This window comes from Lactuca sativa, chromosome 5, assembly GCF_002870075.4.
Source record: "Lactuca sativa cultivar Salinas chromosome 5, Lsat_Salinas_v11, whole genome shotgun sequence".
In the NCBI taxonomy this organism is placed as follows: Eukaryota; Viridiplantae; Streptophyta; class Magnoliopsida; order Asterales; family Asteraceae; genus Lactuca; species Lactuca sativa.
In genome coordinates, this window is record NC_056627.2 from 23,386,642 (window position 1) to 23,414,324 (window position 27,683).

At 37.1% G+C, this 27,683-nt stretch overlaps 3 protein-coding genes across 3 annotated transcripts; all 3 read right to left on the bottom strand.

Moving 5' to 3' along the window:
- Positions 1-327: 327 nt before the first annotated feature.
- On the bottom strand, positions 328-804 carry LOC111906359 (uncharacterized). Its single transcript, XM_023902118.1, has one exon. It carries the CDS (start codon positions 802-804, stop codon positions 328-330), a length of 477 nt encoding a protein of 158 aa, XP_023757886.1.
- Positions 805-2,162: 1,358 nt separating this feature from the next.
- On the bottom strand, positions 2,163-2,873 carry LOC111906369 (uncharacterized). The gene has a single exon (XM_023902128.1). It carries the CDS (start codon positions 2,871-2,873, stop codon positions 2,163-2,165), a length of 711 nt encoding a protein of 236 aa, XP_023757896.1.
- A 17,397-nt stretch (positions 2,874-20,270) lies between these two features.
- On the bottom strand, positions 20,271-27,283 carry LOC111906567 (uncharacterized). The gene is made up of 4 exons (XM_023902322.3): positions 26,905-27,283; positions 26,305-26,515; positions 20,809-25,551; positions 20,271-20,533 (listed from the first exon to the last, which is right to left on the bottom strand). Exons 1-3 carry the CDS (start codon positions 27,073-27,075, stop codon positions 20,816-20,818), a joined length of 5,118 nt encoding a protein of 1,705 aa, XP_023758090.1. The 5' UTR covers positions 27,076-27,283; the 3' UTR covers positions 20,271-20,533; positions 20,809-20,815.
- Between the last annotated feature and the right edge of the window lie 400 nt (positions 27,284-27,683).

Genomic DNA, 27,683 nt, shown 5'->3' on the forward strand with positions numbered 1-27,683 from the left:
ATATATACAGGTTGCGGGTTGACCCGCGAACCCAAACAGATAACCCAACCCAACCCATGAAATAAACAGGTTAGTGGGTTGGCGGGTCAGAAATCTCAACCTAAATCCGTCTATTTTTGGGTTGGGTCACTGTCGGGTTAGGGGTTGGGTCGAGAGTTGCCACCCCTATCATTGCAAAACAAACAGCTAATGGAAATTGTCTTCTTTGGAATTTGAATGAGATTTTTTTTTCAGATGGTGTTAAGGTCATTCTTGGAATAATGGTCCGATTTCCAATATTACTTCCAGTTATGATAACTGCCTTAATAACACGTTTGTCCAAAGATATCACCTGTAGTCTAGTGCCATTACATAAGCCATTTTTTTATCAATGTTTCTCAGTAACATAACTGGAACCCCAACTTTCAAAACTAACTTATGATTTGGCAGACCTGAGACTTTAAGACCATTTAAAACATCAGGTGAGTATAAATTGGCATCAAAGTGATCATGGACAAATTCAGATTCACATAGTTTATCTGAACTTAGATATTCAACTTCATCTCCTGGAAATAATGCTAGCAAACGATCATTTATTTTTCCAACAACTTCATTTTTTGGAGCAAGTATTGCTCTTTCTTGAAAATATTCTGGATTGCTAGAAGCTTCAAGAATTGAAGGATTTACAAACTCGATTAACGAACCTATAAGATCATAAGGATCATTAATTAAAAGATCATCCAGAATATCAATAATCGCTCCGCCATCATTAAAACCACCAAGTTTCCGTTCTCCTATATCCAAAAGCCATTTTGCAAAATCCATTGTCTGTTGAAAAGAAGATGTATCACTTCCAATGGTTAGCCTCATATTCTTGGTTAGTTGATAGACTTTGCATTATTGCCATAAATAAGATGAACTTAATGAAGCATTAACAATGTCTTGTCTACTACCACTTGGGATAACAGGTAGAATTTGTCTAAAATCTCCTCCAAAAACAATTACTTTCCCTCCAAATGGCAAAGTTGAGTTTCTAGGATTATGACACTTGAATATATCTTTCAAAGTTCGATCTAAACCTTCAAATGCATGCTAATGAATCATGGGTGCTTCATCCCAAATGATTAATGAGGTTTTTCTTAATAAACTGTCATGTTCACTATCTGGTGATATTGAATAAATAGAAACCTCAGTAAGAACCAAAGGAATTATAAACCGTGAATGTGTTGTCCTGCCACCGGTTAAGAATAAAGAAGTGATCTCACTTGAAGCAACATTTAAAACAGTTTGAGCATTACATCTAACTGCGGTCGATAATGTCTTCCAAAGATAGGTTTTACCCGTTCCACCATAACCGTAGACAAAGAAAACACCTCCTTCATTATTGTTTATTGCAGTCATGATATCATCAAAAATGTTTTGTTGCTCAGATGTTAATGCAATAGAAAGCTGATCAAACTCATTCTTTAAATTTGGTATGTCATAATCTAGCTCCTCACTAATAAGACGATTGTTTGAAGAGGATACATAATCAACATCGGGCAAAGGCATCCTTGTAAATTTTTTGAGACTTGAACTGTTACGAAGTAAAATTTGTTCAATCTCAAATAAAGTCAGGTTCTTCATTTAATCTTCCTTAAGTGATAAACCTGAAAGAAAATTGGTATAATAATAACCAAAAAATATATAAACAAATTTGTTCTTGAAATAAATTAATATTGTATATTGATTTATAAATATATTTTAATAAATAAGTAAAGAATATTATAGTACCTGGAGATTTTAATCTTTGTTGTTGATTGTAAAGAATTCCATGTATGTTCCCACACAACATCCGAGCTAGACAAGGTGTGAGATAATAACATGGTAGCAAATAAGAAACGTAAGTAATAACCGGATCTAGACCGACTTGCCTCCTTAATAGCTTCGATGTATTCTTTATCATCATCTAAGAGGCCAAGAGCATAACATGCATCTCTAAATGAAGGACATATTTCACCATTAACCATGCGGATTTCTTCAAATGATGTTGGTCCTTTCACTTTGTTTAAAAGCATTCTTAAGAAATATGTTTCGCCAAGATTAGGTGACACTGAATGAATTCAATTTTGCCAATTGAATATCCAACCTCCCTTGGCTTCCAAGTTTTTGAACGAAGCTTCCAAAAAAAATTTGTTGGAAATTCAACATAAGTTAGTTTTTTTTGCTTGTTTGTAAAGTTTGTTGCGCTCCATCCAACATGTGAACATCGAAGAAGCAACTGAAGGCTGGTTAAGAACATTATCGATATCATCATCTGCACCGTAGACAACTTGTTGTTGATTAGGTAGATGAAAAGGAAGTCTCATAACTGAAGGATTCCTGTAATGAACATCGTATCCATAAATTCGCCAAGATGCTTCACATGCAGAAAGATATCTACAATCATAGTATTCTTTTATCTCATCGACTATATCATCTTTATTAGAACCACTGTTGTTTTGTACAAAAGTAACAGTAGCTCTATCCGGACCTTTAGTAATATATTTGAATAAATACTTGATAGAAGATCCCTGATTGCACCATTCAACATTTATGTGTGCTCGGTATCTTTTCAACAGATATTTGTTGTATGGAACAACATTTCGGTTATCTAACTGGACACCAGATTTTTCTACAAACGATCCATCGTTTTTTCTCCTATATATAGGAAAACCATTCTCATCAATTGAAGTATGTTTAGAGAAATTCGTTAGGAAGTTTTTAGAGCATTTGTTATCCACCATGCAAGGGTAATTGACATTTTGAGCACCACATGGACCATGTATCATGAACTCCTTCACAAGTGAATACAAAGCAGGATCTTGTTGAATATTGGGAATCTCAGCTGAAATAAATTGATGAATGTGTTCCATGGTAGGAACTAGGAAGCTTGTAATCAGGTTGCATGAATAGACAAATGTCATTGTGAGGCAAACCTCACTTTTGAAACTCAATTATATACACAACTGCATATATCGAAATAAACAAATTTGTAATAAAAAATTAAATAATGTATATACTATAACTATATTTTAAATAAAACACGACATTAAAATATAATATGGATAGTATGAATAAATAATTTTAAATACCTGCTTGAAACATGCCAAATACTAAATTCTCGCATAGGTTTTTAATCAACGCATCAAGTTTGATCTTAAATAACCTACATAGGATATCAGGTCTATCCTCTGGATTAAGCATAGTGTCCCTAAGAAATCTTCGAACTTCGGGCCATTTTGGATTACACGTAAAGGTTATGAAAAAATCAGGATACCCAAACCACTTACAATGAGACATGGCGTCTAAGTAGTTTTGCATCATGTAACATGCACCACCAGTAAAAGAAGAAGGTAATATAACACGTTGGCCAATTTTCGAAATGTTCTTATTCCCCTGATGTTGAAAGTTACGTAAATTCTCATAAGATTCACATCGAAGTACTTTTTGTTTCTTTCGTACGTAATATAATCTCTCGCTTTCAATCATTGCATAACCATCTACCAAAAACTGTTGAAAAAACCTTCTTGAATTCAAAATCAATGAGAAAGAATTATCCTTGTCTTAAATTTTGTAAGCGAAAAATTCCCTCATTGTAGTGTTTAGACGCTTGCTATTGCTCGAAGACATAACACCTCTATGGGGGATGTCAACTCTATGACCATCGTCACCATATGGAAATAGTAGAGGATACTGTAGAGCAAGGTAAGAAGGATGTAATTCACTAATGCGGCATAGAGCTTCAGACGAAGTTTGAACAACGATGTCTCTGTTATCAATAAAATCACCAATGTCTCCTACAATTAAAGCAACGACCTCAGAAGCAGTTGGTAGGTTGTATGTCCTTCCATCATGCCATCTTTTTCCAATAATTCGTAATTTTAGATCAACATGAGGATTCGAATTAAAAACGTCTCTAACCATCCTATAACACCTGACCAACTCGTTATTTGAATCCAACATAAGCTTCAAATCTTCTATAATTTGAAGATTAGTTGAATTATCAGTTGATGTAGAAGGATGATTGCTTCCCTGTAAATAAAATTATTTTAATATATATATCAGTAATATAAAATTAATATTGAAATCAGTCTCTATGTTGTAATTTATATAACAGTGGTGAGATGGAAATCATTCAATTTTGCATTAAATTTAATATACATATTCCTAATATATATTCCTATTCTTATTCATAATTCATAATTTCTAATATACTGTAATGTTAATATGGAAGGTATTCAATTCATACTAATATTAATATTGAAACAAATTGATTTGAAACAAAGCTTCAAATAAAATAAAAAATCTAATAAGATAATTTTTAAAAAAACAACTGTATTAAAATCAATTTCTGTGTTAATATGGAAGGTATTCAAATTTTCATTTAATTTAATATACATATTCCTAAAAGTATGTTGATCAGGCAAGAAATCAACATTATTAGTTAACAAAATCAGCAAGAAATTAAGAAACCTTTTACCTTTTATCTATCATTCGTTCTTTCTTCAGTCACGACTTTATCTTGTAACAGATTTTCTATAGATTTTGTTAACCAAATCATTGATTTGTTTTTATACCACTATTGGATCAATGTTTCCTCTTTTATCAGTGGGAAGAAGAAACAAGCGATAAAATGTATCTTGACAAATTCATGTTCACTCTAATTTAATGTTAATGAGATATAATTTTAACGCTAATCATATAATATTTCTTGTTATTATATTTGTATTCTCATTTAAAATAACAAAGGCATGAGTTTTAGGTTTATGAAAAAATGTCAAAGTTATTAATTTTCAGGAAGAATTATTAATGACAATGATTATGTTGAGATAGAAATGACATACGATTGTATGGTTCATAATGTTTATCAGTTTTGCCAGCAACCTAACATGATTTTCCATGGTTGAAGTTTTTGTGTTTTCAGCAATATCTCATGTATGTTATAGGATAATTTGCTAATATGTTCTTGTAGAATAATAGTAAATGCAGAAGAACACATGTTACTGGAATGATTGACTGATATACTTATTAAGTATTAACATTGGTAAGCATGACAAAAAGATGAAGAATAACCGGCTTTAAGCATTAAAGTAAAACTATTATTATAAGTAGAATCCAAAATTCAATATCAGTAAATGCGGTAAGATGAATAAAAGGAAATTGAAAATTGAATTGAAATTTTGAAATGAATTAAATTTAAATTTAAATTAAATGTATAGAAAAAAGGTGACACATGGCATGTATAATTGATTAGGAGGTTTTAGAGGTTGACACATGGCAGTAGGAGATTCAACCTACTTCTTTATTAGAAAGGGATATATATATATATATATATATATATATATATATATATATATATATACACACACACACACACGTATACATGCATGTATATAGTTACATTATATGGCTTTTAATGCATATTTGTGGTATAAATAATTATATATTTTAATTATAAAATTTAATCATTTCCATTTGTTTGATTTCGTTTATCGTAGATATTATGAAACTTTAATATCAAATATTGGTCTCACTTGAATATAAAGGATTTAACCGCAAATAGGTGAATAATGACTTAAATTATTTATATTAATACCTGTTAATACACAATAGATTTTATCATAATAATATTCGGGGTGATTGACCGACAAATCTTGGACCGATTTTTGCCAATTGTTACATACTCCCCCCCGTTAGAAGAATTTCGTCCCAAAATTCAACTTGTAGACGGGATGTCATTAAAGAGTTGGGGGTATTTTTGTTTCATTAGATCTTCACGTTCCCAGGTAAACTTTGGCCCTCTTTGAGAGTTCCAACACACTTTAACGATAGGGATACGACTTTGCTTTAATCGTTTAACTTCTCGGTCCATGATTTCTACAGGTTCTTCTACAAAGTGAAGTTTTGTGTTTAATTGAATCTCGTCGAGTGGTATCACATAAGTATCATCAGACAGACACTTCTTGAGGTTCAAGATATGAAACACATTGTGTACTTGATGGGTTTAGAACACTACATCATTCTTATGGTGTACATGCAAACCCTAATAGCTTTTGGATCTAGTTTGTCTAATGAACATGCAATTGAATATCCAAAGCTATAAACCCTAGATCTAACACATTATAATTTGAATTAGGGCTTAGAGAATACCTTTGATTGTTATGTAGCAATAACAATCAATTCCTTTCTTTTAATTGGCTTCAGAAAGCTTAGTGCCTCAAGTGTTGCACCTCTAATGGAGTTACAAACACCATAAGCAATAAGGATGAAGAAGGAGGAGAGAGGAGACACCAAAAACATCCAGAAACCCTAAGGAATCACTTAGCCACGTTTTTGGGGGCTTAGGGGGTCTTTAAATAGGTAGGTTATTAGGGTTATCTAACAAGGAAACCCTAATTTGACTGCTTAAGCTCTAAGCAGTCCATGGACTCCTTTTATCATATACCTTGGACGAATTCCTTATGGGCTTCCCATAGAATTCGTCCAAACCTATATTATTAGGTGATCCATAGCCCAATTGCAATTATCTTATAATTACAATTCCAATCCCCTTAAGTTTAATTAATCTCTTTTAGCCATAAAATTAATTCTTAATTAATTCTTGACTAGTATTAATTAAACAATATGATTTCTCCTTTAATATATTATTCTTATAATATATTAATAAATCATAATTAATCCTTTCTCTCCTTAATTCATCCTACAAGTTGCTATGGTGAAGGCAACCCAAAAGGACCATGCTCATAATCGGGTCAAGTACATACCAAAATAGTTATGGACTTAGACACTAATCCAACAGCCTCCCACTTGGATAAGTCTAATAACTATTTTGTATAACTTCAGAACCTGATCAGCAATCGTAGCTTTCAAAAGTCGCTGTCAACTCTGATCTTATCAGACACGCGTGTCCTTTAGATAAGGGATCATATATTCCTCCATTCTCAAGATATCGTATAGACTGAGACATGGATTTTAATCATTCTCTCTGTCTATGTACTGTTTCCTAACATCCGATTTATGAAGACTGACAACAGACTACAATTGAACACATCAACTTAGTCCCGGCTTAGCCAAGCGCTTAGGGTGTCATCACTAAATCATCGAGGGGCCCACATATATCGTTTTTATCCCATTTGGGTAAAAGGAATGGATAAACTTTGACTCAAATGCTCGCTTGCACTCACTCATCGAATCACATACAACAATAAGTTTTATAACACCAAGTTACTGGTGCGTTTACTTATTATCAATGTGCAACCGATCAGCAAGCAACAACTCACACGTCTTGGTTCCAAGAATATAAGATATTATCGTATCACAATCACTCATGATAAAATCCCTGAAGTGCAACCGAGTGTACCTGATCCCTAGCCCTTCACTTGACTCTTTGTCAAGGAATTAGTCTAATTTCCAAATATGAAAGTTTTTCATTCATCACACAATGTAGGTTACATGATTCCAAGTTTCTGTCCAGTTGAAACTTGGGCGATGAGAAACTCTCCCTATTTGGTAAATTCTCGACATTTCCACAAATAACATAATTAAGAATCAAATCCATTATTGCTAATAGTAGAAACATTCAAACATCAATTTTTCATACATGCCATTGCAAGGATAAATAAATAAGACAAAATCAAATTTTATTTTATTGCGGAAAAACTTTGTCCTTACAATGCAGTTCAACTGAAAAACTATGCTATCACATATTTCTTAGCAATCTACCCTAACTCTAAAGTAGCAGCTCAAAAATGTGATCCTCGAATTCATGCGATCGAAATCCATTCTTTCATGATCAGATCCAACATGCTTCTTACTGCGACCCTCCAGGCGAGTTTCTGGCTTGAAATAGTTGCTCCACCTTTTGCTCTAAAAGTCTTTGACTCTCTTCCATCCTATGGGCCAATGAGAGAGCTAGTTGATTCTGACTTTCTGCTGCTGAAACTCTCACCTCAAGATGCATTACTCGACCATGAAAATAGTCCATGCGTTGATGGAGGTTTAGTTGGGAGAGTTGGTCATCTTCCCATTTTTCTTCCATCTTGGACATTTTGGTTATCATTTGGTTCATTTCACCCTGATTGGTACTGGATTCATCGCTTAAGTGCCACATCTACCCGTTCAGGCGGGCCATCTGCTAGGTTAGTGCATTAATTTCAGAGGAGGTTGGAGTTGCACTCTTTGAGGTTTGTCCGCTATTGTTGGTTTTCGTTTGACGCCATTGATCCACACAAGTATTTACTTCACTGCTTGAGTAACCAAGAATGTTGTCTAGTTCTTGGGGGTTAGGGACGGACATTCTTGTAGTGCGTTTGAGGCAGCATCGAACATTTCTGACTGATGAACGATTGGGGGGAACTACATTCGTCGCCCGATCACTAACAATCTCCATGGGGTTCTCAGACTCCATTTCTTGGTCATCTTCTTCCGGATCTTATTCCATTTCGTTCTCCTTTTCCGAGATTGGTACGTCCTCGGCTATTGGAATTTGATCATGGACGGCTTGAAATTCCGAAAAGTACGGGTCCCCAGGAAACAGTGGTGGAGGGTGAGCTGGGGGAATGACGATCCACCAAAGTTCATCCATCTAATAAGCGAAATAATTTTTAATAACTAAAAACATAATTATTTTTATATACACAAAAATAACATACTAATAATTGTAAAAATTTAATTTCTTAAATCACGAAGCTTTTAGTCTATCAATCACCTCATTTAAGTTATATAATTCATAAAGCCCGATCATAATAAAACTTAGGTGCGCAAGCTAGCTCTAGTTGTGATAAAGCTTATGTATTATAAAACCTAATTGGGTATTTGACCGAAATCCTTGCGTTTTAAGTTTTTAAAATTTCAAATTTATTTTTCACAAAATTTATAAATATGTATAGATTAATAATTTAATTATTAATTTACAATTTATAACCTTTTTTAAGGATATTGGTATACTTAATCCAATAAGAGTAGTCCCTAAACTATAGTTGTATTCTTTTTCTAAGAAAATAATGAGTTCTTTGTAGTTGTTAGCTTTGATATCAATCTGTCACATCCCGACCAACGGCGGAAAATGCTGGAGTCGCGACGTTATAAATTGAATCACAGTTAACCACATATGTTGAACATTTAAAGTACAATAATTAATATATTACAAACATTCAAAATTTTAAAAAGAAAGCATTACAATACTTTAACATTTGACGATATTAAAAAAAAGAAAAAAAAACATATAACGATTATTTAATAGTAAGGAAATAATATTTCCTTAGCACCGATGTCATACATTCGGCTTCTTATTTACCAGAGAATACACACATTTTAAAAATACGTCAACAAAAATTGTTGGTGAGTTCCATAAATTTTGACGCCGAGAGTTTTATAAAATAAAATGCAATGTTTATGAATGTAAGAACTATAAACGAAAGAAACATACTCCATTATAAATTTCAAATAAATATAAATTAGATGAACTTAATGTCTTGAATTGGTATAACATTTCAAAATAAGTATTATTTAGTATATACAAGTAGCAATTTATATATTTTCAATGAGTGAATTATCAATTATTTACTTTATGTAAATAAATAATATCACCAAAACAATAACATAAATACTTTCCGTTTTGATTTATATTAATATTTTTAGTAATGAATTTCAGGGTTATGTAGAGTTTAATAACCGAGCTATAAGACTTGTATCCGTTTCTGTTAAATATAAAATAGTTCCAACGACGCTTCATCAACGTCAAAACAACAATGAGATAAAATAAGAAGTTATCGTCCGTTTTGTCTCGTCATACGAATGTTGTAGTTAGCAACCGCGGACGGGGTGTCAATCCGTATAGATCTATACATAACATTCTCCGCTCCTTGGGGATTAACGGTTATTATAGGGGGCTTCACTAAGTTTATATTCTTAGTTTGATGAAAAATAAACTCACATAAAGATCCCGTATTTTTGTTCACAATTCTTTAGTTATATAAAGTTTATTTATCTTTGAACAATAACAAATAAAAACTTATCAGCGAAACTCAGGCCGCATAACGGTTGTATTCGGAACACTAGCAAATTTTCAATCTAAGTGAAAATCCACCGTTTTAACGATCATTAGATATAAACCTACAATTTATAATAAAAGCTAGAAATTTAACAAATATTCTAGTAACCAAAAATTTAATATTTTCTAAGATGACAATATTAAACATACAAAAATCTATATTATCATTCTTATTTTTTATATATATAACAATTAGTCGACATATTAGTACATATGTATGTCTTATTGGGTTTATATAAGTCTATAATTTTGCACATTTTTATACCCAAAGGTACACAGTACACTTGTACATATTACGTAAAATTATTTACATATATGTAAATAATAGAATAACATGCAATGGGATAGACATACAAAATTTGGAGATTTTTAATGTTTCATTTTGATATAATAATAAGTACAGCAAGTTTTATAGGGTAAGAAGTTCATAACTCCATTTTACGTGAATAGTGTATTTTTGCGGATAAAAGCTTTTATGCGACACAAAAACTATCACAATATGTTTAAAAGTGTCATATAAGTAATTATTAGACTTATGTAAAACTTTGTGAAAACTATATAAGTATTTATTAAGTTGAGGGGTTGTAAATGTAATTCTTTCCTATATATATTGAGTTACTGGTGTCATTGTGGGCATCGAGTTTTCACATTGACTCATGGTATCAGAGCCATTAAATCTCATCCTTTTCCCTCCCATAACCTCTTCTTTTTCTCTTCTCCTTCCCTTAACTCCCACCCATTGGCTTTCTTCCATTTTTCACCACCCTTCCATGGCAGCCGATTCCTCCTCTCTGTCCATGAACACAATCCTCCATTTAATCACCATTCGGTTGTCCTCCTCAAATTATCTTTTATGGCGGAATCAAATGAGTCCTCTCTTGAACTATCAACAGCTTTACGGCCATGTTGACGGCTCCAATCCATGCCCCTCTGCGTCTATTCTGGTAGACAATAAGCCCACTGTTAACCCCGCCTTTGCCGAGTGGGTCTCATCGGATCAAAAGACTCTCATTCTCCTTCAAGCTTCACTCACTGAAGAGGTTTTTTTTTGAGATTGTGGGACTCTCCACTGCTCGTGAGATTTGGGATGCTCTTGAAGCTGCCTACGGTAACTCCTCATTGGAGCGTGTTCAAAACCTTCGTGACCGCCTTCGCCATCTCACCAAAGGCACCGACTCCGTCTCTGAGTTTGGTCGCAAATTTAAGCTGTTGTGTGATCAACTCGCTGCTATCGGCCAAGTTGTCGATGATTCCGATAAGACTCATTGGTTCTTGTGCGGCCTCGGTGCGTCGTTTGAAACCTTTTCCACAGCCATTCGGACCTCCGGTGCCTCCTACCAGTTGCATGATCTTCTGGCTAAGGCTGAAGGTCATGAATTTTTCTTGAAGGCTATACATGGCGAAGCTTCTTCACCCCCCTGCTGTTGCGTTTTCTGCCGGTGCCGCCCCTACTGGGTCGACGTTTGGTCGGGGTCGCGGTGGTCGTGCGGCCCGTAGTGGTGGTCGAGGTCGTGGTCGCCGGTCCCCTCACTGTCAACTTTGTAGGCAAAATGGTCATTTTGCTAACCATTGCCCCCAACTTGCCTCGTTTGCCTCACCCGGGTCTTCCACCGAAGTCGATCTCGCCAAGGCTTTCTTAGCCAAGTGCAATATTTCCACCGCCGGCCCGGATTGGTTTGTCAATTCCGGGGCTTCCGATCACATGGTTTCCTTAACCGGTTCGGTCACTAATTCCGAGCCCTATGGTGGCGATGCTTCCGTTAAATTTGGCGATGGTAACACTCTTAAAATTTCTTCCGTTGGTTCATCCAAAATTGCTCCTAATATTCACTTACGTGATGTGTTGGTAGTGCCACGCCTCACCAACAACTTATTATCTATTAGCAAACTAACTCGGGACAATCCTATGGATGTTCTTTTTTCCAAATCCGTGTTTTTTATACAGGATCGAACAACGAGGCAAGTTCTAGCACAAGGAAAATGTGATCGCGGCCTCTACGTGTTGGACACCACTCCTCAAGCCTATGCGTTTTTTGCCCGGGCCAAACCACGTGCGTCATTTGAACTTTGGCATTCCCGTTTGGGACATGTGTCATTTGACACAATTTTTATGTTAAATAAACTTGGACTATTAATGGTTTCTAGTGTTTTGCCGAAACCAATTTTGTGTTCTTCTTGTGAACTTGCTAAGTCTCGACGATTGTCTTTTCCTATTAATAATAAGCGTGCTTTACATGTATTGGATTTGGTGCACTGTGATCTTTGGGGACCATCACCAGTTCCCTCGGTTGATGGGTTTCGATATTATGTGTCATTTGTGGATGACCACTCTCGTTTCACCTGGCTTTATCCTATGCAGGCTAAATCGGATTTTTTTGACGTTTTTTTATCCTTTATTAAATTTGTGGAAAACCAGTTTTCCACTAAACTTAAGGTTCTCCAAAGTGATGGTGGATCGGAGTTTCTAAATAATCGTGTCAAAAGTTTGCTAAATTCGCATGGCATTTTTCATCGGGTTTCGTGTCCCTACACCTCGCAACAAAACGGTCGGGCCGAGCGTAAGCACCGTCATATCATTGAAACTGGGCTTGCTATGATGTTTCATGGTCATGTTCCCGCTAAATACTGGGTCCATGCTTTTAGCTCTGCGGTTTACATTATTAATCGATTACCTTCAAAGGTTCTTGGCTCCAAATCCCCATTCGAGCTACTATTCGAGCAGGTTCCGTCTTATGATAACTTTCGCCCGTTTGGGTGCCGGGTCTACCCTTATCTACGTGATTATTCGGTGCATAAGCTATCTCCGCGGAGCATTCCGTGTGTGTTTCTTGGTTATCACCCACAATACAAGGGCTATCTTTGTCTTGACCCATACACAGCTCGCGTTTACATTACGCGTCATGCTCGTTTTGACGAGATGTGTTTTCCCTTTGACAGTGCCGCTCCGCGGGTCTCGTTGGATGATTTGCCTTTACACTCATTTTTGGAAGATACCTCACAACCTATGCCTGTCTCCCGGGCCTGTTCAAAGCCTCCTGCTTTATCTCCTTGTCAACCGCGTCCCTTCTCCTGTGGCGTCTGTGCTAACCCCCGCCCTTGCCCCGCTCCGGTGACCACTCCTGCAACTGACACTCCGGCTGCTGAACCTGATGACCCTATACCCTCCGATTTCGACGCCTCATCCGAGCCCTTTGGCTCGGCCGCTGGATCGGATAATGATGATGATCCACCCGCATTACCGAACCCCGCACCTAGTGTTTCGATCCCTATGCCCCTTGATCCATCTCCCGCCGGTCACCCCATGATTACTAGGGCAAAAGCAGGGATTTTTAAGCCTCGTCATCGGGCTGATTTGGCACATACATCGGACCACGGGTTGTACTCTGCATTGTTTGCCTCGACTGATCCATCTACTCATCATGATGCTCTTCGAGATCCTAAGTGGGTGGCCGCCATGCGCTCCGAAATGCATGCTCTTTCTCGTAATGCCACTTGGTCTTTGGTTCCACGTCCCCCCAACACTAATGTTGTTGGGTGTCGGTGGCTATTTCGCACCAAGTACCTTGCTGATGGCTCTATTGATCGACACAAAGCTCGGCTTGTTGCTCAGGGATTCAGTCAGGCTCCCGGGCTGGATTGTTCTCATACATTTAGCCCGGTGGTGAAAGCGGCCACCATTCGCGTCGTCTTGACTCTTGCGGTTATTAATCAATGGAAGCTACATCAGTTAGATGTCAATAATGTTTTCCTACATGGCAATCTTACAGACATTGTTTATATGAAGCAACCGCCTGGTTTTATTGATCCTCGCTACCCCGACCACGTTTGCAAACTCCATAAGGCCATCTATGGTCTCAAACAGGCCCCTCGGGCGTGGTTTCATCGGCTAAGTTCTTTTCTTGTGACGAATGGATTTGTTTGTAGTCGCGCTGATCCCTCATTGTTTATTTTCAAACGGGGTGCCTGTGTATTGTACCCGCTTGTTTTTACGTTGATGATCTCATTCTCATTGGCTCCGATTCATCGCTCATACGTTCGTTTATTCACAAGCTCCACGCAGAATTCAAGATCAAGGATCTGGGGCAACTCAACTACTTCCTCGGTCTTGAGGCCAAGCATCTCCCCTCTGGGCTTTTTCTCAGTCAATCCAAATATGCTCACTCCATTGTTGACCGTGCTGGACTTCTTGATTCCAAGCCGGTTTCAACGCCCCTTGCGGCCAATACCTCATTTGTTGCTTCTGGAGCGCTATATGCGGATCCTACTCATTACCGGTCTCTTGTTGGGGCACTTCAATATTTGACCATCACTCGACCGGATATCTCAAATGCAGTAAATCAAGTCAGTCAGTTCTTGCAAGCTCCAATGGTTCTTCACTACCAGGCCGTCAAACGTCTTATTCGATACGTCAAAGGCACTCTGTCCTTTGGACTAACGTTTTCCAGGCCCAAGATCACAAACCTGGTGGGGTATTCTGATGCTGATTGGGCCCGTTGCCTCGACACTCGTCGATCCACGTATGGGTACTCGATCTTCCTGGGGGGTAATCTTGTGTCCTGGAGCGCCAAAAAGCAACCGACGGTCTCTCGCTCCAGCTATGAGTCTGAATATCGAGCCATGGCCAACACTGCTGCTGAACTAATTTGGATCACTCGTTTGCTACGTGAGCTTCATGCCATGCCAACTGGTCGTCCAACCATTCTGTGTGATAATCAGAGTGCTCTGTTTCTCACTCAGAACCCAGTTTCTCATAAGCGCGCCAAGCATATTGATCTGGATTATCATTTTGTTCGCGAAATCGTTACATCGGGAAAACTCCTCACCATGTTTGTGCCGACCAAGCTTCAGGTTGCGGACATCTTCACGAAGAGTCTCCCTCGACACCAATTCGAGCAATTTCGCCACATGCTCCGTCTCGGACCTCCACCAGTTTCGCTTGAGGGGGGATATTAGACTTATGTAAAACTTTGTGAAAACTATATAAGTATTTATTAAGTTGAGGGGTTGTAAATGTAATTCTTTCCTATATATATTGAGTTACTCGTGTCATTGTGGGCATCGGGTTTTCACATTGACTCAGTAATAAATGTAACATTTAAAATTTTATGAACCCATGCAATTTCTTATAGTTTGAACCTGTAATATCATATGCTTGTGTGTATTCCCCCATAATTGTTTAACAAAGTAAAAAGGGGCCATGGAGACTCACGTTAGTAGCGAGAGTCGGGAAGTGTTGGGAAGATCGAGTTTTGAGCGGGTTTTGCTCCGGGATTCTTGGAGTCGACCTATACACCTCGAAACAGAAAGGTAACGGAATAAGGAAACTATATATGTTTGTTTAGGACCGAACCCATCATCGGGATTATCTCGTCGGAACTGTTCATGCCACCGGCCACCATAGCACGTGTTGACTGTTCTTCGAGATTTTTGAATGTGTTCTGAACAGAAAAGAAAGATGGTTACCTGAGATCAATGGAGGAGTAAGGAAGAACGATGAGAAACTGCTTGACGGTCGAAAAGAGATGAAGACAGGAGGGTAAATAGTGGTTGTCGCCGGTTCTTCTTCTCCAGTGAGAAGTGTCGACGGTCCTGTTTGTGATCGAAGGCTTGCTTCAACTGGCCATGGCGGTGGTTTGGTGGTTATCGGTCAGTCTGCCATTAAAACGGAAGGAAGACGAGAGGTTGGGTTGAAGAAGGCAACAACTTCGATTGTTGCTGGGTTTTTCTGTGATCTAGTGGAACACGGGAGAGAGGGAGTTGAGAAGATGAAGGGGGAGTGTGAAGAGTGTTATCTAAAAATAAATTCAGTGGTGAGATATTTGATTAGATTTCTTGTACAGTTTGATGATCAAATGAAGATGTGGAAGTACATCTGAAATAGTTCAAAAGATATCAAGCATGTGAGGTATTTGTGAGCATGCAGGTGAGAGAGATAGAGAGGAAAGGGGGAGACGAAGTTTCGTAGTAGTCCTGGATGATATTTCTTCCAGATTGTGTTTGAAGACTCTGTGTGAGGTTATGTGGGCCCTAAGATCCCAATTGAGATTTAGAAGTACTTCATTTACTTGCCTGTGATTGTAATGTGTGTGTGACATATAATGGAATGGAAGGCAGGTGTATAACTTAGTTGCGTTCCTTCTAGTTTGCTAGAGCTTTCCATGCAATATATATATATATATATATATATATATATATATATATATATATATATATATATATATATATATATATATATATATCCCATGTATACACACGTATACATGTATGTATATAGTTACATTATATGGCTTTTAATGCATATTTGTGGTATAAATAATTATATATTTTTATTATAAAATTTAATCATTTTCATTTGTTTGATTTCGTTTATCGTAGATATTATGAAACTTAAATATCAAATATTGGTCTCACTTGAATATAAATGATTTAATCGCAAATAGGTGAATAATGACTTAAATTATTTATAATAATACTGGTTAATACACAATAGCTTTTATCATAATAATATTCGGGGTGATTGACCGACAAATCCTTGACCGATTTTTGTCAATTGTTACAGTGTTTGTGGTAACCTGATTTGGATTTAAGGAAAATATGGGCTTAGGATAAGACCTATATAAGATTAGGCCCAATTCAGAAAATTGGGCCATTAGTGGGCCTTGTGGATCTTTTGGTTTGGGGCCTCACTTTGGTGTATGTTGGGCCAGGGTTAAAATGGTTGTTTTACCCCAAGTGTGGATTATGGATTATAGTGTGGGACCCAATTATTAATTGGGTGTGTTATTGGTTTTGATAGCTTGGAAGCCGGTAGGGCACCAGCTAAGGACTTTCTTTCGGGAGCTTCTGCATTTGAGATGAGTTTTCTTCACTGTACTTGAGGGTCGAAGGCACCGAGGCCGGCCTTTTGGATTGTTATCCTGGTTATCGTATGCCTGTATGTTGTTGTGATCTGTTAGATCAGTATCCTGTTAGATAGGATGTCGCTATGTTGTTATGATATGTTAGATCGGTATCCTGGTAGCTAAAGTGTTGTTTGGTTCGTAGAATGTTTCTGATGGAATTGGAATTGGAAAAGGTCTCTATTAGGAATTTGAATCCAATTCCATATACTCTTTGGTTAGCAGGAAATAGAATTGGAATTAATTCTATATTCTGTTTGGTTGGCATGAAACGAAATTAGAATCTATGTAAAATGACAAAATTGCCCTTTTTAAATTTAATTTGCGTAATTTTACTTTGATTCTATCTTACATGTAAAGATATATCATATAAACTTTAAAAGTAGTACATTTTCATTTTATTAATTGAGCATTCATGTCAATGGCGGTAGTAGGTGGTGGTGGTGGTGATGGTTAGTATTGGTGGTGATGGTGGTGGTGGTGGTGGAGGGTAGTGGGTGGTGGTGGTGGTGACGGTGGATGGTGATGACGATGATAGTAGGTGGTGCTAGTGGTAGATGGTGGCGATGGTAGGTGGTGGTGGTGGTGGTGGTGATGGTGATGGTGACGGTGGCAAGAGATGGGTGGTAGTGGTGACAATAGGTGGTTGTGGGTGATAATAGTAGCAGTAGCGGTAGGATGGGTGGTTGTGGTGGCGGTGGCGGTAGCGGTAATGGGGGTAGGTTGGGGTGGTGGTGGTGGCAGTGACAGGTTGTAGTGGTAGCGGTAGGAGTGTAGGTAGGTGGGTGGTGGTGGTGATAGCAGTGGTGGTTGGTGTTAACGGTGATGGTGGCATAAATAGGTGGTGGTGATGGCGGTGACAGTGGCAGGTGGTGGGTGACGGTGCCAGTAGGTGGTAGCGGTGGTGGTAGGTGATGGTGACGATGACAGTAATGGTAAGTGGTTGGTGGTAGCAATGACGATCGTGGTAGCAGTGGTAGGTGGTGAGTGGTAGTGTTGGCGGTGGTTGGTGGTGTTGACGGTTGCGATAGGTGGTGGTGGCGGTGATGTTGGTCGTAGGTGGTGGTGGCAGAGGTGGTGGTGGCGTTGGTGGTGGTTGGGTGGTGGTAGGTGATGGTGATAGAGATTATGTTGTGAAATAAAACAAGGATAGTATGGGAAAATGCCACTTTCCTTCCTAGGAGGGAATTAATTACATCATCTTCTTGAAAAAAAGTGTTTTCTCACGTTTGATGGGAAGTTTTCTCATTTAGGATTTCAATTCCATCACACAAATTTGAACCAAACACTGAACTGTGGTGGAATTAAAACCTTTTCTCCCTAATTCAAATCCATTCCAACGAACCAAACACACCTAAGGTTTGATCCAAACCCTAATCACTAAGGCGTTGTTTGGTAGGCCTGAATGGATGAGAGAATGGAAAACATCATTCCATTCCAATCGGAAAATGTGTTTGGTTGGTAATATGGAAAGCAATGAATCATTCCTTAAGGAATACCATTCTTCCAAAAGCCCCTTTTAGATTATTAGGGCACCACCTGTTTTTTTTTTCCATTCCATTGCTTAAAGAATGAAAATTACCCTCTATACCCTTGGTATTCTTTGAGGGTCAATGCTTTTGATATGTTATTTTACACATGACAAGTATTTGTTTAGGTAACAGTTTTATTTAGATAGTCCAAAATAATTTATAAGTTTTTTTTTTACAGTTATTAGGTCTCCTTTCAATTGGCGAAGAAGACAAATTTAGATGTATAAAAGATATGCTTAATATTAGTTCTTCAAATTGTGAAACTGTTTTTTGGGTTTGCATTTTCATGTTGTAAATGTAGCGATAACAGTTGTCATTTTTGTTTTCTTTTTGGTAAACATTGAAAAATATTTTATAAAAGTTCTTTTGAAGTGGTTTAATATATAAAAATATTATCTGTTATGTTTTATTTTCGTTAATATGGTATTTGTGGTTATTTAATTAGTTAAATTTCAATGCATTACAATACAAAATGTAAATTTTGATTAATAAGGTTATAAATATTATAAATTTATATGCCTTTTTTCTGTTATAAGGGTATTTTTATCTATATAAAAATTTGTATTCCGTTCCAACTAAGTAACCAAACATTGTTTGACAATGGAATGATATTGACTTATTCCATTATCCCGTCCATTCCATTACATGCTCCATTTCATACTTTCGTCATTCCATGTATCAAACCAAACATACCCTAACTGCATTCGTTATTTTTAGTCTTAATATTTAATATTACAACAAATCGGTCTGGATAAATAAAACGAAAAATATAATTAATATGGGATAAATTGCAAAGTTTCTTAAAAACCAGTCCTAAATAATTGATTCAAAATTTAAGAAATATTATTTTATACTTATATATTTTAAAATCAAAATACCCTAACTTTCTATTTAGATACGGATTTAATTCAATATATAACTAGTTTGTCTAAAGGTGTGTTCGGCAAAACTAGCCGGTACAAGGTAACATTTGATTTTGAAGCCTTTTGTTTACGCTAAAAGTTAAACGTTTTTGTCGCCGAACTAAGCTTCTTATTTTTTATGAGTATTTAGAAGCCAAAAACTTACAGATGCTGACACAAAATAGACACGAAAACTGTTAGAAGTCAATTGGGTTATTAATATTATAAAAAAGATGAAAACATATTTTATGTTTCCTTACAAAAGGTTTTCACCTTGGATTGAAGTTTTCGTACGTGACAACATTAGTACTTTAATCCATGATGGGAATAAGAATATATTTACTTTTAAAGGGGACAGTGGATATGAGCTTATTATATATCCAAACTTTAACTAAAAAAACAGCCTATTGTTTCATTCAATTTAATCTATTTGCTTGCTATTTTAGTGATTTTTATTCTGGCCACCAATTTCTACACCATCAATGCATGAATATGATATTCTTGTAATCACTATACGGTATGACTCATACCTTTCTGTTCTACTTTTTTTTTTTCTAATCAATCGCATTGGATTAGTATACTAAATAAAAACTAAAAATGAGCTTTTGATAATAAAAAATAAAATAAAATAAAAACGTGTTCCACAGCTAAGCTCAGGCAGCCACAAAATCATTTTTTCCTTTTATAAATGACATCAACATTTGTTGCTTTAATTTTGGGGAAGCTTTTACATTTAGTTTTAACTCCCTTACCCCTAATTAGGGAGCTTGTACATTCAGTTATCATGGTTGTATATACTTTTAAGAGGATAAGAAACGACAATTATATTTAATGTTTTTGAATAAATCTGGGGTTTAAAGAGTAATAGGAAAAAAAAAAAAAAAAAAGAAGGGAAAGTGTTCTACCATTTCAAGAGGTGACATAAAACTTGATTGGTTACAAAGAAGTCAGACTAAAAGCATAGATAACCATTTGTTTCATAACATACATTAAAAACACTTAAAGCGACTTAATAATGGAAAATAAGGGAAATATTGGAGATTGTGGCACTAGATGATACTATACCAAAAAAAAAGCTTTATCAATTAAGTTTCTGCCACTTTAAACAAACCTCCACCGCCATAACTGTCTGAGTTCTGAAGCTTTCCCCTGCATCAGAAACACAAATTGTATAAAAAAAAACTGTACAGAAAAAGGGTACACCAAGAAATAGCAACATCATATTAAGTTGGCATCCACAACAACCAAGAGATGAACAGTTATCTAACTTGTTATATACAATAGATGAATGAATGCTTTAATTAATAATAAGAAAGCAAAATGAAAATACATGTTAGAACTTAGAAAATACAAACAAATAGCAAAATGAGGAAATAAGATAAATAAATGCATGTGAAGCAACAAATTATATGACTGACGCATACCTTATAATTAAGATGAGAAGGTGGAAGTAAGATAGTCTTGATCCTCCAGAAAGATCTGCAGATTCTTGATCTTCATGAGGAACTCCACTGCTTCCTCATCAAACTCCAACAAAAACCCCAGCCTTATGAGCTCACACAGATCTGGAACAAGCTCTTCATTATCCCACAGAACTCCCTCTGCTATTTCTTCAGCAAAATGAGAAGCGTATTCAATAACATTCTTATGACCAGAAGATCTCTCCATCTTCTGCATATATAATTTAGACAGCTGTTTGTCCCAACGGATCATTCTCCTGGGCTCCACATCCACAACTTCTCCACATGAAAAAGTCAAGCTGTATCTGACTGACATTTTTTCCGGTGTCTCAAAAGCTTCGATCGCAAGCACACGGCTAACAGCTTCATGTCTCTTATCTGGCTCGATTTTCAGATTAGGATCAGCAAGAAAGGCAAGAATGAGTTTGAACAAACCCTTTTTGTTGATCTTTTCTTTCAAATTGACCGGCTCGAATCCAGCATGATCAATATCAGATATGTTTTTTTGTGCAGATTCGGACAAGATCCGGACACCAAGTTTGGTGTAGATGTCCACAAGCTTGGCTCGGGTTAGGGTTTTCTGACTTGGCTGAGGAAACCATACGAATATTGGACGAGAGAAGGTTTTTGTAAAGAGATCTGTCAAGAAAAGATCATCGCCTATGAAGACATCACGCTTGTCATACAGAAAAATTCTTCCATTTGAATTAGGATCTAAAACAGGGAGTTTGGATAAGTTGTTCTTGAAAGTATCTTCTGTTCTTGGGTTCCAGTTTCGAACCACAAACTCCCAAAAGGCGCAGCATTCTTTGTGTGTTACAATTTGGCTTCCTGAACTTTCCCATGCCTTCCAAAGCTTGCAGTAGTCATCAATCGAGGGATGAACCTTCACATTCAAAGTATTGGAAAAGAAGTCAAGAATTTTGCTGTCATACTCGAATTTCTCCAAAACTTTCAACTGCTCTCCAAACAGATTGTTTTTGTCGTGGAGAACACAATCTTGAGGCACGGCCCACTCTCCGTGATCTGCTCCTCTCGGGATCCATATCCTTTTACTGTCTTCATCAACAGGCTCCCACTTGTATGTAGACAAGAAAATATAGATTCGGGAAATTGTTTCAAAGTTGGAGTGGCATTCGAGGTAGCTACCAAGCAACTGGCATTCCTTGTTAATATCATTCGGAACTCCTAAAGCTTTGAGCTCATGTTTATAAGATACAATGCGAGATCCATAGAATCCTTCATCAATAAAAGGACCATCGTTACACTTCAAAAAAGAATCATGGAAAGAATCAAAAAGCAAGCACTCGTCAGGTTGTCTGTAGCCAAAATGTGTTTTCAACCAATTCCTTGAGGAAACTTTGTCTAGAAATTTATCAGGAAGATCCGTTCCTATCTCTTTCAGTCTCTTGACAGAATCAAGAAGGGCGTAAACATTTGCAGGAGTAAGACTACTGCAATCTTGAGGTAAGAAAAGCCCATTAGCCACAAACTTGGCTCCATCTTTGAAATCTGTGATAACACCCAACCCCTTGAGATCGGTGTGATAGTTATGGATCTCATTGCCATAAAAGTTGTCATCAATGAAGGGAAGCAGGGAGATTGTAGAAATTGGTTCCCATTCAGCACCAAAAAGAATGCACTCTTTTGGTGGTCTGTAGTCACCAAGTCTTGTTCGTAGCCACTTCTCTTTGCGTATGCAGTCCTTCAGATCAGTCGGAAATTTCACTTGCTGTTTCTTCAGCTTTCCATAACAATTCAGAAAAGAAAGGGCGTTTTCTTTATTGATATAAGATACTGATGCCTGTTGCTTGAAAATTCGGGTAAACTCTTTGCAAGCATCCTCAAAATCCACCATCACACCAAATTTCTTTAGTGTGTTTGCATTTGAACATATAGACCTCCCGTAAAACTGTTGATCAAGAATCGGAAATGATCCAAAGACCTCAAGAAGGCAACCCCACTCGGATTCTGGATTCAACAAGAAGCAATCAGATGGGCATCTGTAACCCAAGTTCGTTTTTAAGCATCTATTGTTCTTAAACGCTTCGACCAGCTTATCCGAGGATCGCAAATTCTGTATACAATTTAATATCAGTGACAAGGTTTCAGATGACAGAGAGGCCAGTGAATATGAGGGCTTCAGGTAATCTAAAACAAGCTGATAACTATCGTTGAACTTCACTTTCACACCCAGCAAATCCAGCTCTTTCTTGTAATTAAGTATCTCTGAACCATAATAATCACGATCAAGGAATGGAATGTCACTTATCTGTGAAGCAGCATTCCATTCCTGGCTGAACAGAACACAATTGATAGGAGTCATATCACCTCGAGATGTCCTAAGCCACCTTTCTTTTCTAATACTTTCGATCAACGCCCGAGTGGAGATATAATTTTCTCCAAGATACTGAATGAATTTCAATATCGAAAAAACATTGTCTCTGGTAAGCTGTGAAGAGGCTGCAAGCCGCATGAGGCGCTCACCAATAAACTCACATGCATCTGTGTCTTGAAACCTGACACCGATTCTTTCCAGTTCATCTTTGAAATTCTTTATCTCCTCACCATAAAATTTCTCATCAACCAATGGGATGTCAACAAGCACCGATCCATTCTGTAGAAGGTTCCCGATTGATGACTTTAGCATGAATGATTCTGAAGGCGATCGGTACCCAGGACTCCCACTCAGAGTAATCTTCAACCAGCTGCCATTTTTAATGGAAGATAAGAATCTCACTGGTAAACCAACCCCCGATGCCCTTAAATTCCTAAGCCATTCCAGAAGCAAGAATGTGTTTCTTTTGGTGAGAGGAGAGGAGAGAGTGGGAATCGCAGCATTGGGAGGAGATAGATAAGGAACATCAGAAGCCCCAACATATTTTTGAAGAAACGAAACAAGCTCTTGACCAGATGTCACCATACCAAAATAACAAGCACCACGTGTATAATCTTCACCCAACTCAACATAATTATGCTGCCTCCATGGATTTGAACCAATCAGCTCCACCCATCTGCTTCCTTTCGCAGGTACAAGCACTCCACTTCTTGTTTTAGTTATATTCCCATAGTTATCAACAATCGGCATGCCACTACACAGATTCTGAACTTCATGTTGCCATAAGTACTCCTTTACCAAAGAGTTGTAAAGGAAATGGGCATAAGTAACAGCAAGCTTGCGATCATACCCGAGTGAGTGACTAACAAGCTCAGCGTATTCACAAACACTCACAAATTTAACCTTCGCCTGCTCTCTAAGCCATTTCACTAGTGTTGCCTTCCTTGGACATGATCTTATGGCTTCTTGTGTGATTTTGGGCAGAAAAAATTTATCGATTGAACATCGGAACTCTGCGTTGCAATTAAGCAACCAGGAAATATAATCGGAATCTGCAGCCAGCAACTTGTTTATACCAGAGGCCAGAGAATATACATCGTCTTTTCCGTCTTTCCCAATATACTTGATCAAAGGTGTATTCTTCATGTTGGTTTTGTAAAAACAAGAACCCCAATTCTCTGCAACGAATAATAGAAGTTGTATATAAACATCTTCTGTGACACCCTTTACAAGATCGGAGCTCCCAATGCATTTCGCATACCATTCATCACTTACAGGCTTGATTTCCAAAAAGTCAAGAATCACATTGTACTCGCTTGTATCAAATGAAGAAGCGAGAAGATACGCTCCATGAGATGAAATGTTGGAAAAATTAACACTTTGGCTCCTTGCCTCTTTGAGTATGCTCCAAAATTCAGGCTTCAGCCTACCAACTTCATTGGGTTTACGGAACATCTTCTGTGTAGTGTATGACTCACATGGAACAATAGTCTCGTTCATCAGCTTTGCTTTGATGGCATCCCTGACAAGGTTCAGCTTTGGATGAGATGACTCATAGACAGGTAAGAACCTAAACATGAATGGGAGACTGGAAACGGGAGCATTTTCTGTTGATTTAACCAGTGAGGTAAATGCATTTAGAAACGCCAGAGGCACACAATCGAGTATTCCCTTGTTCCATTTGTTGTCCCAGAGGATATTTTCCCTTGAAGATGCCAAGAGGAAGTCTGCTTGCATTATGAAAGGGAAGTTTGTGACTGTCTCTGTTGGTAGAAAGGAGTAGATTCCAGGCAGACTTGACCCTCTTTTGAGTCTTGTCCCATTCGGAAAAGCGAGAGTGATTGTCCATTCTTCTACCTCCATTCTAGCATCCACTTTATTTTCAGGTTTCACAGGAAACCTTTGTTTCCACATGTGGTACCCACATTCTGTGTCTTCTACATCAGCAGTGAGATGCACAGTATATGAAACAGCATCCAGGCTCTTGGAAGTGAAAAAGTTCTTCTCACTTGAAATAGAGATTGCAGTGACAGTGTTGAGTCTGGGGTCCTCATTGTCTTCCCTAACAGAAAGCCGCCTTATTTTTGCCAAAAACAATAAAACTTCTGGATGGACACTTGAAAGCTGATCTTTGACTGGTTTGACCTTCTCTGGTTTTAGAGGCAACACCAGAGTTGTGGTTGGCAGAGTTTTAGACGAACCATATACGCTTTGAATGGCAGAAATTGTTGGACCCTCCTCCACCCATTCAGGAACAATATAACCAACATTACAATGCTCACAAGGTTTTTCGTTGAATCTTATCTGATAACCATTACTGAAAATGTATGGCTGAGCTGTTATCAAGAACACACTTTTGAATCCAATACCTGGTGAGAAATTAGACAATGTATTAGAATGCAGAACACAACACAGAGCTACAAAATGTTGGATCATCCAACAAGCTTATGGTTCCATTTTACCACACTTAGGACTTTAATGTTTCAGTTAAGATAAAGCATCAAGCTTGGTTAGACACACGAAAGCAAGTTTAGATTCATGAAATGGTTTAAAATAACACCAATGTTCAATTTTGAATCATTTAACATGGACAAGGGATACTGTTCAGCATGAAACAGCCATATTTTTTGTTCAAATCAATCTAGGACCACATCAGTAAAATTCATTCTAAGACCACTGTAAATCAAGGTGAAAAAGGTTTGGGTTAGAGAAGTAGTTAAAAACACATTATCAATGTTCAAGCTTTATGGTTTGACCTCCTCCCTAAGGTTACGAACACCAATATCTTTTCTCCATAGACCTTACAAAATATAGTTACTTTATCCACAGTCATATTAATAAAAAGCACACGAGCTTCAGCATGACATACATTTGACTGATTTTCAAATTGTTTTTCCTTCTGTCCAAAACTTTAGATTAATTTAATATCCAGAGTCATTGTTTAATAGATAGCTAATACCTTTTAATTGACAACAGAAATAAAAAAATAGATTACAAACTATATACTAGCGTAACGACTCAACGTGATGGGCGTGTGCACCATTCATTTGAATGAGATTTAAAACATGCACGTGACAAAATTATGAGTATAAATAAATAAATAAATAAAAAATCACAAGTACCTTTTTCGCCAATATAGCCACGCTTCCGGAGACCTTTCTTAGTAGATCTTCCAACGCTACAGATTGACTCGATGTTCTTATCGGAAAACCCTTTTTCATTGTTGAAAACTAACAAGGTCGCCGGAGCTCCGGTGTTTGTTATGTCTTTTGATGTAATCACGAATTCCAAGGAAGGATCAACCCCTTCCGGATACTCGTTATCCTCGGCATTCTGTGAAATAGCATTCAACCAAATAACAGATTAGTGAAAATATAGTCATCGTCGGTAATGCATCATGGTCAAATTTACAGAACCATATATCTAAACAAGTTAACATGCTTATTTTTTATTTTTCAGAATCTACAAACCACTTTTAGAAACTAAAATATAAAACAACAAAAAAAAATTCGAAGACTATTGAAGTAAACCAGATCAGTGGACAGTGATCAAGTTCAAAATCCAAAAAGCAACGGCCGATGAACCACTGTGAAAAGTTACTGAAAGAAAATGGAGCAGAAACCTAAAATGTGTTGCGAAAACACCATGAACTTTTTTAAGATAACAACAGAGTAAAGAAATTAAACAAAACACTACATAATAGATGATATACAAATAAATACCTGAATAAGTTCCATTAGAAAATGCACGTCCTTCGCGTAAAGCTCGGCAGACAGATTCTTAACCGCCTGATGAAGATCCTCCGTTAGCGGATTCGGATCTCCGCCGATAGAGAACTTCGTCCTCCTGATCTCGTTAACATGTTCCCTCGCGGCCGTAGTCGTCGACGCCATTGCAAGTGAACAAAAAGAACAATGCACGATTCGTCTTCCTCCGTATGCAAGCCACAAAAAAATAGTGCAGAGTCTTTAACCTGATCGATCAGTTACATAAGATATTAACTAAAATAGAGAGAGAAGAATTGGTGAGGAAGGAAGAGAAAATCATTGGATAAACTAAAGAGTGGGATATCGACTATAAATTGATTCGTCGTCTTCGTCAATTCCGGGTCTTCAGAATCTTTCCCAATAACTTAGCTTTTACTAGCGAACTTTTGGCAAGTTGCACTTCCAGTCCTTGTTAAATAAGTTAACTACAAATTAACCTTTTAAAATTTGTGTTTTCGACATTGGCCATGTCATTTTCCTCATTTTGAGAGTAAGATTCAGCGACCAAAGGGATCATGTGTTTTAAAATGTGACGATTTTTTTTTTCTTAAACTTAGGGATGATGCGTTTAACAAATGTAATATTTTTTAAAAGTTAAGTAGTGGGGTGGATAAGTTTGTAGTTTGTAGTTTAAGAGGATTGGATATGGACAATTAGTTATAACATCATATTGGTGTTACATGTTATATCATGAATGGTGTTATATAAATATTCACCATGTTATCTACACTATA